The 20,795-nt window shown below is 31.2% G+C and overlaps 1 protein-coding gene across 1 annotated transcript in view; it reads right to left on the reverse strand.

Moving 5' to 3' along the window:
* LOC106393939 overlaps window positions 1-17,750 on the reverse strand; it is a 29,365-nt gene extending 11,615 nt beyond the window's left edge. Inside the window, exon 1 of the mRNA XM_048767686.1 lies at window positions 17,630-17,750. Coding sequence (XP_048623643.1) covers window positions 17,630-17,750 — 121 coding nt within the window. The remainder of the gene's footprint in view (window positions 1-17,629) is intronic.
* Window positions 17,751-20,795: the final 3,045 nt, after the last annotated feature.

Below are 20,795 nucleotides of genomic sequence, written 5' to 3' on the forward strand. Positions count from 1 at the left end.
GTCTTAACCAGATTATGAAGTCAAACTTTGATGTTTTACCCAATAACAAACACTTTTACGATTGCATGAACGAAAACCACACAACATAAGAGAAACACTTATACACTTTAATAAACGGTAAAAGGAATACTTACAATTATTTTTGAATTTTTGTTATTTCATGGTTTATGATCATCTATACAAAAATCCTCAATGGTATGCATTACAATTGTATAAGAAATGAAATACGGCAAAGAAAAAATTGATGTTTTGAAACCCCAAACCCTAGTTCCTTGGTATTTCCTCGGAATATTCCGACAGAATTCCGAGGAAGATAAGGGTTTCCTCGGAATTCCCTCGGAATATTCCGAGGAAATTCCGAGGAACTAGGATTTTTAAACCGAAAACAACGTTTTGCGGATTGAATAACACGTATATAACCCTTATTAAGTGTCTTAGACTGATTATGAAGTCAAAAATTTGTTCATTACCCTATAATAAACACTTTTCCGATTGTATGAACGAAATCCCCACTACATAAGAGAAACACTTATACACTTTAATGAACGGTAAAGGGAATACTTACAATTCGTTTTGAAATTTTGTTATTTCATAGTTTATGATCATCTATACAAAGATTTCTCAATCGTATGCATTGCATTTGTATAAGCAATGATATAGGGCAAAAAAATTTGATGTTTTGAAACCCCAAACATGTGTTCCTCGGAATTTTCTCGGAATATTCCGAGGAAATTCCTAGGAACAATATAAACCAACAGAAATACATGCATAGGAAACCAGCCACGAAATATTTCGCGAAAATTGAAATTGAAATTCTGAGGAAATTCCGACGGAAACTATCCGTCGGACCCTAAGTTTTATAACGACGAAACGCTTCTTCTTCCCCATTTCTCTCTTCTTCCTATTCGGCTCCTCTCCCTCCTCTCCGGCGATCTCCCCCTTCTCTCCCGACGATATCTCTGGTGAATCCTCTCTAAACCTACACAAATCATGTAAGGACTCTATCCCACTCTCTTAGGTTCTATTTGTTAGGTTTTTGTATAGATTAGATATATTTTTGTTAGGGTGATTGATTAGGATTGTGATTTGGTTGTATAATAGGTTTAGAATTGTGATTTGGTTGAATAATTTGTTTTGTTGAATTGATTTAGAATTTTTTTATAAATTTTTTATTATTTTTGTATTTATAAAATCGATTTTTGTATATAAATTCGATTTTTGTGTATAAATTCCATTTTTTTATTTTACAAAACGATTTTTGTATATAAATTCGATTTTTTGGATTTTACAAAACATTTTTTTTATATAAATTCTATTTTTTGGATTTTACAAAATATTTTTAATATCTATAAAATTTTTTGTGATTAAAAACTATTATTTGGGATTTAAAAAAAAAAAATATATATATATATAATATAAATTTCTATATTTATTAAACATTTTTAATATTACTAAAACTATTTTTTGTAATTATTAAACTATTTTGTATTTATTAAAACTATTTTTTGTTTATTAGAACTATTTTTATATATTTATTAAACATTTTTAATATCTATAAAACTTTTTTGGTGATTAAAATCTATTATTTGGGATTTTTTAAATAAATATATATATATATATATATATATAATATGAATTTCTATATTTATTAAGCATTTTTAATATTATTAAAACTATTTTTTGTAATTATTGAACTATTGTTTATTTATTAAAACTATTTTTGTTTATTAGAACTATTTTTATATATTTATTAAACATTTTTAATATCTATAAAACTTTTTTTTGTGATTAAAAACTATTATTTGGGATTAAAAAAAATTATATATTTCTATATTTATTAAATATTTTTTTTTAATTTACAGGTCTAATAATGATCAGACCTGCCCTCGACAGCGTCGTGGTCGTGGTGGTACGGGGAGCCAGTCTCGGGATTCCAGCCATTTTCAGGATTCCCCTTCGCCCCACAGCTCCTACCATACATCTCCCTCTGCTGCACCCGCTCCTGCTCCTCTCGCTCCCGCTGCTGCACCCGCTCCTGCTCCTCCGGGTCCTCCGGGAGTGATGAGTGTTGCGGAGTTGGTTCGACAGCCCGGTCGTGACCATCTTCCCTATCTCACTCCGTATCCACATGGACGGGGTCAAACATGGTAATTAAACATATTTTTTTTTTCATTAAAATTTGATTCATTATTAAGCGTTTGTTCTTTTTATTAGGTTCAACCGATCCGAGAACGGGATCAGCGCATGGATCAACCGTATGATGTACTCGGCCCTCGACAAGAGACATCCGACTTTCACTGACTTCCCTACCGACAAGCAGCATCTGTGGTTTCGTCAGTTTGCGGTAAGTATTCTAATTTTTTACTTATATTTTTAATCTTTAATATAAATTTTCTACTAATTGTGTTTTTTTTTCAGCAAGAATTTAACTGGAATTCCGATGAGACGCTCTTTATCTATCACCACTTCGTCCATAAAGTTATGGACAACTATGGGAAGCAGATCCACGAGTGGAAGAAGAAGTGGGAAATCAACAAGGTTATTTTTAATTTATTAAACAATTTTTTAATTTATTAAACTATTTTTTAATTTATTAAACTATTTACTTTCTTTTATTAAAAGGTTCCAAAGTCGATAAACAACACGGTCTGGACGGAGTTGTGTGCGCATTGGGATAAGGAAGAGACGAAAGAAACTTCTTCTACCAACTCGACCAACCGCAGGAGCGACCGTAAAGGGAAGGGCGTCTTCAAGCATAACTTGGGTGCTCAATCTATTGCCTCTCTGGGGGATCGCATGGTAAGTTCAGCCGTTTTTTCTTCAATTATTTAAGTTTTGAAATTTTATTTTTTGTGCATTTCTTCTAATTTCTAATGTTTCTTTAATTTATGTTTTTTTCAAGGCGGAAGAAAATGATGGCGAGCCGGTTGATGATCTCGCCCTAATGAAGAGGGCGTATACCAACAAGAAGACCGACCAGATTGATGACGGTCTTGTGAGGGAAGTGGTCACCATGTTCCAAACTCTGGTGCAAGACGAAGTGTCTCATCTTCAAACCGAGGATGACGATTCGACGGCTTCGACCAACTTGTCCCGGTTTCGAATCAACGAAATCGTTGAATCCGTAAGTTCTTTTTTTTTTAAGTTCAATTCATTTATTTCTTGATTTAAATTTGGCTATTTTCTATTTCAGTCGGTTCCAAAGAAGAAGGGACGTTTGGTCGGTTTGGGTCGTCGCACCCGGTTGGTTCCTCCTTCTTCTGCACCACCGCCCTTTGTTGATCCAGAAGTACTTACGGCTCAGTTGAAGGACAAGGATGATCGCATATCTTTGTTGGAGACCCAGATGGCGGCTCAGCAGGCGGGCTATGAGGCACAGAGGAGGCTGAACCAGCAAATGATGGAGATGATGCAGAGGATGTACCCGAACGAGGTGTTCCCGAACGTGCAAGACCCGTAGTTTTTTTTTTTTCAAAAACTAGGAATGTTTTATTTTTATTTGTACAACTTTGAATATTATCTAATATGTTTTCAATTTTAATTTAATTTTATATTTTTGAATATAAATTTCAAAAATTTTATTTTTTTAAAAAAAACTAATTTTTTTTGAAATTCCGAGGAAATGTGCCTCGGAAATTTTCGAAGAAATGTTCCTTGGAAATTTCCGAGGGTTCATTTCCTCGGAATATACCGAGGGATTTCTTCCTCGGAATATACCGAGGGACCCATTCCTCGGAATTTTCCGAGGGCTCTGTTCCTCGGAATATACCGAGGGACTCATTCCTCGGAATTTTCCAAGTGCTCCGTTCCTCGGAAATTCCCGTTGAAAATTCCGAGGAACATTTCGTCGGAACTTCCGAGGATTGGACCATCGGAAAGTCCATCGAAATATCCCGAGGAAGTTCTCCCTCGGTATATTCCGAGGAGCTTTCCGACGAACTGGTGGTCCTCGGAGTTTCCTCGGAAATTCGTTTCCTCGGAATTCCGTCAGAAATTTTCGAGGGATTTCCGAGGAAAAATGAATTTCCAAAGAGTTATTTCCGAGGACTTGTTTCGTCGGTATGTCGTCGGAATAACGTTATTCCGACGACATACCGACGATTTTTTTCTCGGTATGTCGCTGTTTTCTTGTAGTGTACCAAGTAACGTCGAGCTGCCACCACTCGAGTCCATGCCTGGCCGAGAACTCAAATGCATGATGGTTGTTATGCCATCCCTCACCAAACATTAGAATGGCTAGCAACCTGATTCATCACAAACTTATTGTTATTCTCTCTGTTTCTAAATCATTTTTTTCTAAAGTGTTACACATATTAAAAGAAAATTAGAAATTTATTTATAAATATTTTATTTTATGATTAATTATTTTTAATAATTTAAACCAATAATAAATTCAGTTACTTTTTGAAGTATAAACTTTATCATCATTAACTAGTAAAAATGCATGATATTTAAAAAAAAAAACTGAAACAATTTTTTCGTAAGACATTTATCTTGAGAAAAGCAGAGTAATATTTAGTGAAATTACATAGACACATGTATATATATAGATAGTAGTACCAATTGTTTCTTGAGAGGTCAGGTGTGTTCCAAGCTCGTGTTCCCCATGTATGACAAACTGAGTTCACCAGAAACGTCGAGTGGCTTCGAGCCACATTTGACACACCCTGATATTGCCAATTCTCAAATAATTTTAATTTATTGATGTAATTTTTTTTTGTCAGCAACCTAAACAGACTCATGTAGACTCTGCAAAAAAACATGTAATTTTAAATTATTGTTAATTCTCAAATAATTTCTCAAATGTTTTTATATGAAACATCGATTTGACACTCAAGGTCTCAAACTGACTTTTCCCATTCTGTTGGGACAGTTTCCAAACCTCAGCTGTCTAAAATTAATTCCACTCTACTACTCCCTCAGTTCGGTTTTACATGATGTTTCAGAACAATTTTTTTGTTCCAATATATGTGATGTTTTCCAGAAATCTACGTAAAATATAGCAGTAATGACTTTATTTACCCTTTACATTATTCAATTCATCTACCTTCTACGTTAGTTTTTTTTTTTTTTTTTTTTGACGTCGAACGGCTATTCTATTACTCAAGCTTGAGGTGGTCTGGGTAACCAGACCGGAATAGAACAACCAATGAAAAGTAACTCTCTACGAAAGGTCCTAGCAGTTTTAGCCAAAAAAATCAGAAAACTGGTTGCGCACTCATGGCACATGGGTGATTTTGAAGTCCGGGAAGCAAATCTGCAGCGTCTCTATCTTCTCCAATTCTGTCGCGAAACTTGGCCACTCTTGGGGTTCCTTTATCATTGCTATCAGCTCCTTGCAATCTGTTCCAAAGCTCTGGCATGGCGAGTGTTGAAGCATATTCTCCATCGCCCATCGCAGTGCTTCTACCTCCGAATGCAATGCTGATTCACATCTCATGAAATTCCGTGTTCCCATAAGTTGTGTGTTCTCCCCGCTATCTATCCAGACCCATCCACATCCACTAAAGCGATCAGAAGCTGTCCAAGATCCATCTAATAAGCAAATATTACCCAAGCTTAAGGCTTGGCTTTCCTCATTATTGCTGACCTGAACTACTGGTGGTATTATGTCGTTTGCATTAAACCAGGCTTGACATTCACTTTCTGCGTATCGAACTAGTTCCAATGGGTCTCTGTCTATTCCCCTGAAAAGTTTATCATTACGAGCCTTCCAAATATACCATATTATCCAGGGATAAGGATCCATGTCTTGGTCTGGTTCTAAGATTTCATTCTTCCTCCAGAATAGATAGTCCATGTTCGTGTAGACGCTTGCCACTGGAAATATATCTGGGCTTGTAGGAGTTGCTGATAGGGACCATACTTGGAGTGCTGGAGGGCATTCAAATATTGTATGTGTTACAGATTCTTTTAATTCTCCACACCTTGGGCAAAAATTATCGCACCTCATATTCCGCCTTACTAGGTTCCTCGTTACTGTCACCTAACCCGTTATCAATTGCCATATAAGATGGCACATCTTCCTTGGTGCTTTTAACTTCCAAGCAAAGGCCTGAAGTGTAGTGATACTTGGTTCCAATATTTCTTTTACCTTCTACGTTAGTTAATGAAAGAGGATAGTAAAAGAAATATACAATATGTCTTGTTTTATGTAAAAAATCATAGAACGTCATATATATAAAAACGGAGGAGTACTAGTCATGTTATTATATCATTAAACATAATATATATGGAAAGGTGTGTTGTGTGTGCTTACCATTCCCCAGACAAGGAAGGGCATGCCTCCCCAAATATAGAGTAGAAATCCAAAAGCTATCAGATGCAAATATAAGGTTCGCTGAAGAAACCGATAGAAGGGCTGCCTCACAAGGTCATTTACATTCTCCTCTCCGCCACACTGCGTGCATACATGCACCCATTGATTTAGTCATGTCAGTCTCACCCACATAAACATCTCCAAACCACACTTCATTTTTCACTCAAAAATGAAATTTAGAATAAATGATTTTCCACTTCCATTTCATTTTTACTCTATAATATAATCAAACGACATTTTTTTCAAACGACAATAAAATAGGTTTTTCACCAAAAAAAAAAAAAAAGAAACTGCCCAAAATATATTTCATTAAAAAAAGTAAAAGATCATTCTACCAGTACTTTATTAGATATATAAATATAAATAACAAAAAATATTGTAACAATGTATGTGAGTTTTATATTAAAAAATGCAAAATACATAGTGTGAACACATTTGTGGATATTGTAATGAACGCGTTAGCATATTTATTATCAAATCATTGTGAGACTGTCACGTGTCTATTATAGTGTGAATGTATTTATTACAATGTTTCTTTTTTAATATCTTTTAATATATAAGGGATGTTGAATATCTTCGGCAATATTGTAGAATTAACGAGGCCATCAAAATATTAATTGGGCAATATTTAACGACTGATATATTCCACTGTACCTTTTTTTGGATAGAACCGAAATCAGATATCCAAGTGATGTGACTAAACCAAAAACCTTGTATAGGGCTGTGTGGGTCACGTTGTGTATCACGATGCTTATGATGGTACCGATGGTTGCTCACCCACTCTATTGGGTCTCCCTGCACAAACAATTTACAAGTTACGACTAAAGATATATTATAGTGGTCATGTCAAAGAATCACCTTCGGAATATATGAAAGTAGAACCTGAAAAGCCAGAACGCCACCATAAGCAAATAGATACTCGAGCCATTTCGGTAGATCGAAACTTCGGTGAGAAAGATTCCGGTGATAAGACAAGGTGATGCAGATTCCGAAGATCGTATATAACCAAACGGAAAGCCGAAAAGCTGCTCAACTGAAGTACAATGGAGCTGAGAGGCTTAGCAAATGGAACCCACCCATTATGACTACATTTCTCACGTCCGTAGAATTCCAACTCCTTTTCCAAAATGCACTCTTCTGTCTCCCCTTCACATCCTCCGACAAGGGTTTTCTCCAGGAACTCTCGACCGGATCCGGTGCATTATTATGGACAGCTAGAGCTCCTCTTCGTTTGGGCCGAAAAGAGTGTGTATAGTTGGATGTGTGATAAGTAAACAAGGCACTAGTATTCATGGAGTAACCTTGTTTAACAAATGATGAAAAAGGAGATAGCGGTTTGAGAGCTGTACACAGAGACGCCATGGTTCCTGAGAATAGGTTTTTCAATTCGTTGCCTTTACATGCATACCCAATCTATATATATACTACACATGACTATAAAGTTGTGGGTGGCCTTTTTTTTACCATTAGAAGATATTTCATTTGTTAATTTCTGATACAAATGATTGATATATTTGTAGGACCACAAAAATTATGTTTCTAAATTCTAAAACAAAATCGATTGAAATTAATAGTATAAACAAAGGTTTTTTTTTGCAAAATGAATCAAAACAAAAATAAAATACAAAACTAATCCATGATTTTTTTTGAAACTTTCATTTTCTATATTCACCCCAAAAGTTTGTAATATTTATGGAAATACCATTACTTTTTATTTTTATTTTTTTCGAAAATTTTGTTTTATTCAATCATCCTAACCTCTCTCTTTTATTTATAATATTTCAATTATAATCAATACACCAACCACCATGAACAACAAATTTTAAGCTCTAAATCCACCTAAAATTAACATCAACATTTTTATATTCTTCTTTCTTACACACACAAACCATTTCCCTTTCACTTCCTTTCTTATTTCATTGCAAAATCTAAATTTTTTTATTTTAAAATTTATAAGCTTATTAGAATTATTCAAGTTTATAAAGGGTAATTTTCATTAAGAAGTGATGTGTGCTTAGACAAGCTAACACATGAACCTCACTGGATTTTTTACGGAAGTTTTGGATATGCTCTTATAAAGTAGAATACAAAGAAATGTTTCTTCTATATTCTACCGTATAATTGAGTAATTTTATTATAGTATATTCAATTTTATAATATAGTTACTTTGTTTTAGTGAAAATATAGAGAAAAAATAGAATTGCATCGGAGAGATATTATACTTATAATTTTTACAACCAAATCTAAATAATATTCAAGACAATTATATTTAGAAAAATTAGAATACTTTTTTTCTCTCTTATTTTAATTGGGATAATATGAATTGCTTCTCACCCTCATATCCTACAGATAAGATTGGTGACAGAGACATAATTGTTTACAAAGATTTTTTTTTTGTAAACGATTGTTTACAAAGAATAAGGGGAGGGTGGGGGGGAGATATTTTTTAAAAACGTCATGTAAGCATGTGACTAACACAAACGTCACTGTTAAAACACGTGGCTAATACAATTGTAAAATATCTACTAGATTCTGCAAGTATATTTTTTGTTTTACATATTTTTTTAGTGCATATTTTTATATCTGTGTCTTTCTTTGTAACATATGTATGTAAAATATCTTTTTTTTCTTAATTATTACTAAGATTTTTGATAATTGTATTGAATTAGTAATGTTGCATAACTATATACTACTTCAATAGCCATTTCACACATTAATTTTGCACTTTAATCGTAAATATATATTATTGTTTTTTAAAAATAACAAAGTATAATTACAATTTTTTTTAATTAAATAGATAAGATTATATGTTTTTCATTAAAGTTTAAAGATGATTATGTTTGGTCCGTATTACTAGGAAACTGCATAAAAGATGGTTACGTTATTAGTTATCATTATTTAATTTTTGTTTTTGTTTGATTAAATAAAATATACTAGCTTCTGATCCGCGTGCATGTAAGCTTCATGTAAACACGTGGGGGGAGATATTTTTTAAAAACGTCATGTGACTAACACAAACGTCACTGTTAAAACACGTGGCTAATATAATTGTAAAATATCTACTAGATTCTGCTGGTATATTTTTTGTTTTACATTTTTTTAGTGCATATTTTTATATTTGTGTCTTTCTTTGTAACATATGTATGTAAAATATTTTTTTTCTTAATTATTACTAAGATTTTTGATAATTGTATTGAATTAGTAATGTTGCATAACTATATACTACTTCAATAACCATTTCACACATTAATTTTGCACTTTAATCGTAAATATATATTATTATTTTTTAAAAATAACAAAGTATAATTGCAATTTTTTTTAATTAAATAGATAAGATTATTTGTTTTCCATTAAAGTTTAAAGATGATTATGTTTGGTCCATATTATTAGGAAACTGCATAGAAGATGGTTACGTTATTAGTTATCATTATTTAATTTTTGTTTTTGTTTGATTAAATAAAATATACTAGCTTTTGATCCGCATGCCCGCGCGGATGTTTTTTTCCGATAATTACGTAAACATTTCAAAACACAACAATTTAATAGTTTCATTTGGGTTGGATCGGTTAGGATAATGTCGGGTTTGGATCAGTTTTCTATTATTATAAAACCCGAATTAGAACCGAATTATAAATAAATTTGGTTTGGTTAAAGTTTAAAACCAAAATCCCAAAAACATCTAAAACCTCGAATTAAACCCAATAAACTCGGGTAATTCAGGGGTTTTGGATATCTCTTACTTATGAATATCCAAAACCCCTGAATTCGAATAGTTAATATTTTATCATATTTTAAATATTGAAGTACCTCTTGGTTTTGGTTTTTCGAGTTTAAATAAATAGAAATCGATTGGTTTTTTTTTTTATGTAGATGATATATAGATGTCGTGAATCATGAATAATACTTCAAATCTATTATGTTAAAGAAAAGTGCATAAATTATTTCATGTGTGATTTTTTAGTTGAATCATCATTTTTAAATTTTATTAAATGTATCTAATACTATTAAAACATGAGATATTTTTAAAAATAATATTAAAACAACTTAAAAAAACGTCCTCTGCATTTTGAAATATAAGTTAACTAACATTTCAATTTCTATAATTGTATTTTATTATAATATCAACTAACTTCCTCCTATCATAATAGATTGTATGACCAAATGTAATACGTATAAATCCACTAAACTATATTTGCCAAGTGATTTTGCCACATGTCTTTTCTACAATCAATTTCACAAAACAAATATGACATGGCTACTGAAACTGATGACATGACTTCCAGAAAAATATGACATGGATAATTTCATTTAATGTTGATTTATATTTTTGGTAAATTTATTAGAATATGTTAATAATTCATATATTACATTTAATATTGATATTTCTTTTTGGTAAACTTTTTTAAAATATGGTAATAGCTCATACATCATCTGTAAAATAAATATATTCATATATAACATTTCAAATTTTGAAATATTATTATTTTGTATACTTATACAATTTGTATTACTAAAGTTTTCAAAAGTTTCTACAATTTTTTTAAAAATTATATATCTATTCGTTAGATCATTAGGCTTATATATCTACAAATTTTATAAATATTGTTTAGGTTAAATATTTGATAATTATACAATTTTATATTATTTTTATTAGTTTTATACAAATTGATTTAATATATATCAAATATATATTAAATATTAGTAAAAAAATAGTAGAATCTATAATATTTAATAAAATTTATTTTTAAATATAAGTTAGATTTAAAAATAATTTTACTGCACATGGTGCAGGAAAACATCTGCTTATACATTAACAGAAAGTTGTTATGCATATATCAGTTGAACAACATATATTGCACTACATAAACAGAATTGATTCTTTTAGGAAATAATAATAATTGATTCTAATGTATTTTGATAAAACCGACCTGGTTCATAACTTTATGCATATATCCGTTGAATTGTTATTTCCTTTTGCTACAATACAATTTTCAAGAAAACCAAATATCATAAAATTAATAATAATTCATAAAAATATACTGTAAAACATTAAATCATTTTTAAATAAAAAATTTAATAGGCTAATATATGAATATTACAATTACATCAAATTGCATCAAGTTATAAAATTATAAATATAATATTACGTACAGATAAAAAATTATTATCAAACTTCTATATTATAATATAATATATTCTACTCTAAATATATTTTTCAAAACATAAAAATATAAATGGACATTTTATAAAATCAATAGTTTATAAATTCACATTGAACGCAAGTTAAATTCAACATCCGTGCGGAGACGCGGATCAAGATCTAGTACTCTATTAAAATAGAGTCCTAATCAAAATCTACCATACTAAGTCTACATGGACCTATTCATTAGTAACTTAGCTAATCTCTTAACTAACTGTGCGATAATATATTAGATACCGTATTATATCAAATGTTGGTTTCATATATTATAGCGTAGATATATATGTCATAAATAGTATTCAAACGTTGCTAGGCTTAGACATTTAGATCGTAATGATTTGTATTGATTATTGAACACAATTCGTCGATGTTTTTACATAATATAATATTTTTATGTCAACCTATTTCAAAAATTTACACACAAAAAAACTATTTCCAAAATGTTATTCTGATACAATAAGTTACATATATTTTTAACCACATGTATCTAAAAAATGTTTAACACTATATGTTTTTAACCACATGTATATTAAAAATGTTTAACACAATAATTAATGTTGATTCTAAATATATCATCTACTATATATTTTGTTTGGAAATCAATCTTCATATTATATGGTCATGCGATTGCTATATATTTGTTTAAATTCATATTTTGTATTGTATCTTCATATTTAATGTTGGTTCTTAATAAATTATTTAATTTCATATCCTTTTCAAGTTTTCATAAATTTTTCCAATTATAAATTTATATTTGATTTATAAAATTACCATGTAAAACTATTCTATTTAAATCTCGACACTATATCTAATTTAAAACTAAAAATTTGAACAAATTCAATTTCAAAAAAATATTCATCCGAGATTTTCTTTAATTTAGTTATATGTAAACAAACAATTACTACCAATTCCTACTTCCATAATCTCTTTATACATATATTTAATAATAAATGTGTATTATATATGTAATTGAACTAAACTTGCTTATACAAAACCTAATTAATATTTCAAGTCATTTAGATAGGTTTATATAAGAATATTTACAAATGTCTCCATTAGCTCATTTATAATATATTCAATATGTGCCATGTTTCGTCGGTCGCAAGAGAAATTTAAATGTCTCGATTTTTTTTTTGTTTGGAAAAGATAAAATGATTACAAAATACATCTTTAGTGTGTTAAATGTTTTTACATGTATAACATTTTGTTAAAAAAATTGTATCTCCAAAAAGGAACTCTATTTTGAAGTTTCCAGAACTCTATATTTGAAGTTTACAGGTATTCTTCTCCAATAACAAAACTTCAAACTCAACTTCAAAACTATTTGTATTTTATAATATGAAGATAATATTTGTCATAACTAATTTGAATTCATAAAATTTTTGTAAATAATTAGCATATATAAAAACATATTAGAACAATATTAATTAATAAAATATTCTATAAAAATTTAAATAAAAATAACTTAATTAATATTTAACTTCAAACAAATACCATATTATTACATAAAATGATTTTTCGTAATGCATATATTATCTATTAGTGCATTTCGAAGTAAAAATGACTCTCCTCATTTTTACTTTGTAAATTACAAGCTAAAATTTGTTGAAATCGGATGATATTGATACTTGTAAATACAAAAGATTGGAACAAGAAAGTAAAAGAGAAACATAAAATTTTGCTAAAGACAAATTTTTGTCGATGATATTAATACTCGTGAATATATTCGATATGAACAATAAATAATTGTATGAAAAAGACATTAAAAACAACAACAACAACTATCTTCAGTTACACAAAAAAAAATTGGACAATATTTGAAAATTTTGAAGGTTCCGGATCAAACTTACCTGACTATTATTGTTGTTGTAATATTTAAATTTGTGTAATTGTTATGTCTTCATGTAATTTTAAAAAAAAAATTGTTAAGTTTCTTTTGTATATTATTGTTGTCTAAATCTAGTTTAAAATATTTTATATCTTATTTTAAAGTTTTATTTAATTTTATGTGTAAAATTTTAAATCTGTAAACAAAATATAAAATGTATATGAGATATAATTTTTTTAAGGTTTAAAACAATAAACAAGAAAGTATTTATGAATCATAAAGGTGATGTGTGATTGTAGAGATTCAAATGCAAATAAAAATAGTTTTGAGTAGTGAAACTTCAAATATAGAGTTTCACTCTTCAAAACTTCATATTTGAAGTTATAGAGTGTCTTTTGGAGATGCTCTAAGGGCATCATTAGTAGTGTCATGTTTAATAGACTAGGGGCATTGCCTCCGCGCAAGCACGGGGTGCAAGCGCGGGGTTGTGGACAGAGTTCTTGTTTCATCTCAATATTTGTTAGGGTTATTGTAGTTGTGAATTTTGCGGTTTGAGTTGTTTTTCAAGTTTTTTTTATTGTTATAGGGTTAGAGTTGTGATGATGAACTGTGTATGCATTGTTCTCCACTTACGAAGGACTAAACTGTGTTAGTAATGTGATTGATATAGTTTGTGGTGTTGTTTGCTGTGTCACTGAGACTTATTGTTTGTTTGTCTTTTTAATTTGTTTTTTTACTATTGAGAGTACATAAATTATATTAAAGTTGTCGAGAGTACCTTTTGTTTCTGGATATTTTTTCTCCAATTTAGTTATGTAAGTTGTGTGTATTATGTTTGTTATATGTTTTTATTTTATTTTTAAACTTGTTGCTCTTACCGGACCTTTAAAACAAATACATGAAGACTTGTAGAAATAACTATAAAATGAGTGACAGTTCTAAGGGTTTGAATTTGTAACCAAGGGAATGAAGATGAACACTATATTCCTTAACGTTCCTCAAAAATATTACCATTCATGAGGAATATTTTTTCCTCTTCATTCCTTTTCATTCCCTTTTTTGTAGAGAATTATAATTCAAATTTGTTCCTTATTAATTTTGATAAAGAACCCTCATTCCTCATCATTCCCAAAATTTTATTCCTATTCATTCATAATGTTCCTCGATGGTTACCAATCACACCCTAAGTATTTGAACCTTAATGGGTTTTAAACGAATTTATGTATTTCTCATAAGAATACAATAGCATTGACCTGTTGACATTGGGCATGTAAGCTATTTTTATAAGACAAGAGGAGTGAGCAGTTGAAGATGTTGTTCCCGCCTTTGTGTCTGCCGGGATTGTCTCTTGTATCTCCTGATGTGGCTGTGTTTGTTTATCTTTTATTTGATGGGTAATATGTAAACAAAAATAATTGTTAGTTGCATTTATCAGAGTTCGTAACTTACTCTGTTTTTTTGTTTAGGTAATTTCAGTGATCTTGGTTGTCGTCTTCGTCTTCTTCGTTGCGAAAGTAAGTTTGTAAATTGTTAAATAGCTGGCCGTGTAGTTTGTATTTGTTTAGCTGACTCGATGTATGTGTCGTTGAGTTTTAGTTGAGGTGATTGGTTTGGTATATTTGTTTTGAAGTTTATTTCCAAGATTAGACAAAAAAGAGAGGTGATCATTAATGATTCGTCTTTTTTGGTGTTTTGATTGTTTGGGTTGTTGTGGTTTCATTTAAGCTGTAAAATAAAGGCTTGTGTAAAATTAATTTGATAAGTAAGGAAGATAAATAGACGACCACAAATTTTGGGTAGGAAATATTTTTGATTATTGATGTTAGCACAATATAGATAATAATATAAAGAGGATTGTGTGTTGATTGTTTCTTACGGATCAATGAGGAGACGGATAACTACTCGAGTTGTTTCTCTGGTAAGGTCAGAGCCCTGGACAGAACGGATTTGCCCAACCACATCTGCGAGTTTAAATATCAGTTATGATATCAAAACATAATATAAACCCAGATGCAATATGATAATATACCTGATAGTTCTAGGTTTGTGTTCGCAATCACTTGGAAATTATCGAACAGTCTAATTATGACTGGAGATTGATCTCAGGAGCACCCGTGATGACTTCATCAATAATAGTTGGTGAGATGAAACAAATGAGAAATGGATGATCAATTATCTTGTACATGCTTGAGCACCTAGCAACCTCAAAATGATCGACTTTCACAATGGAACCGTCTTTCAAAGATGTCATGTAATGATTAGCACGTCCGGCGGGAATAAACCCATGAATCACGAAATCTGCAAATAAAATTATTCAACAAAGAATCAGGAAATCAATTAAAAACAATTTTATTAAATAAGTGTGATAAATCTAAGATTAACTTACCTTTTCATCAAGGAAGAGAACCGTGATTCCCATAAACTCATTGTCTATCTTGAAGTTCAGGGAATCCCAGAAGCTAGGAGGTTAGATGCGATGCTCTGACTACTACGACCAAGATGGAGAGACTCGAAGGTTGAGTGACGGATGCCGGGGACGCCGGTTTGAGGAACTGGAGAGACATAGAGAGACATTTTCTAGAAGATGGTTAAAGTTAAGAGGAATCAATGAGTTTTATGGAGATGCAGATTGGGTTCATCAAATATGAGAATCATATATATAGGCTTTACAGAAGGGCTACAAATCAGGAACATTAATGATCAAGCGATTTAAGATAGGGAGATGAAGAGTTCACCGGTGAAAAAATAAATTACGAACAGGCACACAGCGCAACTCTGTAACTCAGACTTGTCTGAGACAATGATGAAAAAAACTCTAACTCATGTTAAACGAAGACAATTTACAAAATGGAAAACCTATAATTGTTGCTTTTTCATAAAATGTGATGAATCTCATTGATAAATGAAACTCATAATATACTTGTAGGCCCGACCCACAGAGAAAACCGATGAAATAAGGGCTTCCGACCTTCATAAATATATATTAGGTTTGGCTATCAATGTACAAAGTATCCTTTAGTTTAGGAGAGACTTACACAAAGAGACACTTTTTGTCTTCTCTTTTCATTTGAAGACACATTGTACATTTGAAACACATTATAAGGACAACTGTCTTTTTTGAGACAAAACTAGCCTTGCTTTTATGTAAATAGAAGGATACAATTTTTGAAAAAACAACTGTGAACTAACCAAATTTGGAAATGTGTTGAGCCAGAGAACTACTATCGTTAGACTCTACTTCTTTTTCAACAAAAAATAATAATTTTATATTGTAATCAACTCTTTATTTCCTTGATATATTTTAGTTGTCATTATTTTATATTTCAATGTATAAATAGATATATAAATATACATAACAAAATACAGTTTTTTTCTTTCTATTTTGATACCCATATATTCATATGTATTTTAAAATTTTAAAATTATAGAATTTGAGTTTATATTTTGCGTGCAATGTTTTGTGGATAGATTTTTATGGACAACATTTTGTTATCTGTGGATATGTGTTTTGTAGATACTTCTTCTAAGTTTTCATGGATGGACAATATTTGATTGTCCATAGATCTTTCAACATAAATTTTAATCAAATCCATATGATTGTGTCCGTATGACATGCTACACAACACTAGTTGTTGTAACACAATCCACAACATCCTAGAACACCCTAATCTCAATGAAGAAATTATTGTAATTTATCCACAAAAATCCAACCCATCTCCAAATAAATAATAACAAATACACTAAAACCACATTCAAGGATAAACAAAGATGTCGTGAAGTACGATTTCAAAAAAAAAGTTATGAAACTACTGTGTAGACAAACCAGATACACTAAAAAGGATTTGTTCATTAGATACAAAGAAGATATGAATATAAGGCAAACAACAAACCGACAAACACTGTGTTGTAGACACTTAACAGATACTTATGGATGGATAGGAATGGACACAATGCTTGTGGTTTTGGTGAACAGTTGACAGGGAATAAACTATTCTTCTCTGTTCTCTGCTAATTTTAGAACAAGGAGACGAAAGTTGAGATTTATCCTTAGAAACAAAACAAAGCTAAAATGGTTCGATTTTGAAGCAGAAATTGCACCTTGCATGTCAAGTGTTTGTGGACACGAAAAGTTGTGGACAGGTTAGATATGAACATACACATTGTGGATGGTAAAATTATGGACACGGGAAAATGTGGACACATGAATCAAGGTTTTGTGGATGAAGATCTTGTGGACGAGGTCTTATGTTCAAGGTTTTGTGGATGAAGATTGGGCAGCCACCTCCACCAATCACCACCATTGTATCCATACTCACGTCTTCCACCACCGCCTCCATAACCACCACCGCCTCCACTGCGGTATCAACCGCTTCTTCCACCACGCCCTCCACCGCCACCGCCATCGTTTCCACGGGACTGAGCCTCGTTCATGGTGATGTTGCGACCGTCAAGCTTCTGTCTGTTCCTCCCTTCAATAGCATCCATGTAGAAGATAGTCTGGGAAACAACAGAAGAACAGTCGGCAGTGAGGAAGAAAAGGAGTTTGGGAAGACCACGAAAGGAGGATTAGGGGACTAGGGACATTTCGGATCTAGAAGATTATGGTTCAGTTTCTCTAGCCTCTGATGTCGGAAGACCGCGAAAGGAGGATTTTGGTTTCGAAAAGATGTCGAAGGAGAACGGGACCAAGGGTTCACTTTGTGAGTTTTTTTGTCAATTTAGGGATTTGAAGAGATAAGGTTATTATTTATTAGTTGGTAAAGAAAAGGAAGAATAATTGTTTTTGTTTTGAAAAAGCTAAAAGAAGATTAGTTATGTCTTAGTTAGAAAGGCCAACGAAAGAGACATCCCATTAGTGATGGAGGTTATCTTAGTAATATTGCTAGAAGAAAGTGTGTCAACTAGAAATGTGTCTTCTAATGTAATTGAAAACTCAAATTGTGTCTTCGAGAGTAAAATTTTCTTAGTTTAGTGGTATAAATGTTGGTGTTTATATCTCAATAACCCGGGTTTGAGCCATGGGTTTACACTTTTTCACACTTTTTAAAAGTGTGGTCCACAAAACGCTGACGTGGCGCGCTAAGGAGAGAGTAAAAACTCAACTATTATAATATAGATAGATTCGGGTTTACGAAATACTTTTAACGCGGGTCCTTACAATTAAGTGAACATTTGTTGATTTCCAAAATGTCCCGAAGCTTTAATTGCTGGCATTTTATATTTAGACTAGATTGGGATCCGCGCTCTTGCGTGGGGTGAATATATATCAAAAAATTTGTGTTATAAATTTTTGAAAATTTATATTATACTATATTATACTAATAAAATATTTCTTTCATAATCCAATTGTATGGTGTTATAATTTATTTCGTGTCATATCATTATATGCTTGCTTGCAAAGTTGTGAATATATGATTGGAAATACCAATAAAACCTTAAAGATATTCATATAGAAAGAAACCAGCTTGTATAGCAAGTCAAAGATTTGTTTTTATCATTGCAAGTTTGCAACGTTTTATGAAGGTCAATTGGAATTTTTAACTTTGTCAATAGAATGATTCAGGCTTACCAAATTAAATTGGGTTTTCTTAAATTTGAATTTAAAAAAAAAATTCAAACTTTTGTAATGCGTTTGCACTCATATAACTTTGAAAAGTAATTTTAATAAAAGGTTCCATACGTAATATATTTTGTTATGAATCATCGTGGATCAATGTTTTATATTTGTATTGAACATAAGCAATATGTCATCTTAGTTTGATCGAATTGTTTTCTCTTTGAAGATGTCTACTCCATCTCATCCTCGTGAGACAACACTCGACCATCAAGTGATTATGCTTTCTTTATTTCATCATGTGTAAGTGTTTTTAATAAACCGTTCGTAACATGGGAGGAGAATCCTATCGAAAGTTTGTTATTTTAAAATTACGTAGACGCATTTCTAAATAAATAATGATTTTGTAAAACAGTAATTTAATGTACTTCGGACCAAAACATTAATGAATTGCATACTCTTGCAATTTTTCTAGTAACCAAAGAAGCATTAAATATTTAACCTGAGAATTGATATGGTGTTAGACACATCAACATTGATACAAATGTTATAACTTAAAAAATGCTTGTCAAATAATATATAGGAGATTAAAATTAAAACAAAATAAAACATGATCCGCGTTCAACGCGGGTGATTAAGCTAGTTAATGCTAAAAAACGTACGGGTCAAGCTCTAATTTTAAATTAAAAACAAAAAAAAGAAAAAAATGACGTATCTTGGCCAAAAATCAGTTAATAATTTTCCTTTTCCATTAAATGATGTAAAATGAGAAACTTGGGGTTGTCACTGACTTAAACGTGTGTATATTGGGCTTGCGTAATTTGAATGAGAACTTGGCCCGTAGCTTGTGAAAGCTGTGATTGCTCAATACTAATGATGTGTCTATACGTTTCTTCTCTTTTGTTTTAATGTCTCTTCGATTAACGTATAAGTCGGGGCAGTCCTGAAGAAAGCCATTTCTTGTATATGGATCTATGTCCTCGTTTAATAAAGGCTCCCACGTTTTCAAAAAAAAAAAAAATATATATATATATCGACATACATATTAACAAAAACAATTATTACATTTACACCTATAAGAAAGGGTATAAAAATAGAATCTTGGTGGGATCTTAATAAAATAAAATAATAATTATTTTTAGCTGGATTCTTTTTAAAAAATTTCCAATACTTAAAACATCATATTGGTTGAGAGATTCATCAGGTTTCTCACGATAATTCTTAATATTTAATATTATTGATTAATGAAAATTTAACCTTTTTTTAGCAACAATGAAAAATTAACAAATATGAAAAAAGCTTTTTAAAGGTGTGAGAAAGTAACAACTCTGGAAACAAAGCATCAATCTTGTTTTGATTCCAAGTCTGCGAGTTCTCATGTTAGGGATGCCAATAAGCCGTCTTTTGAACCATTACGGCGCCAAGCCCATGATATACTCACTCCGATCGGTGGATAACCATGAGTCCTTCAAGATTTTCACCAATTCTACGTCACCTAAGATGCTTTGAGATGAGATCTCGGCCGACTATTATGCCACGCAATTAATGAGAGCAATTAACAGTCGCTTGTACCTCTACAAAGGTTCTACTAAGAGAAACGATGTGTTGGTTAGCAATCTCCAACATAGTTTTCCCAGTAACGCTTCACTGAAACTTTGAACGTCTCAAAAGCCTAACCTCATTCGCTTTTAGCATTTGTAAGGCTATCCCAAGCTGTCCATGACATCTTGCGTTGATTAGGTTTACAGTCCCATCAAAAGCACATTAGCGCAGATTGGATACGATTACAAAGAAACATTTGGATCTTAAAATATCATTGCCGTCAAAATGCTCTTCACCATAACTAGCTTCCCCGCCAATGACAACTGTTTTGAGGCCCAACTAATTGTTTTTC

The sequence above is a fragment of the Brassica napus genome, chromosome C9 (assembly GCF_020379485.1).
Source record: "Brassica napus cultivar Da-Ae chromosome C9, Da-Ae, whole genome shotgun sequence".
Taxonomy (NCBI): domain Eukaryota; kingdom Viridiplantae; phylum Streptophyta; class Magnoliopsida; order Brassicales; family Brassicaceae; genus Brassica; species Brassica napus.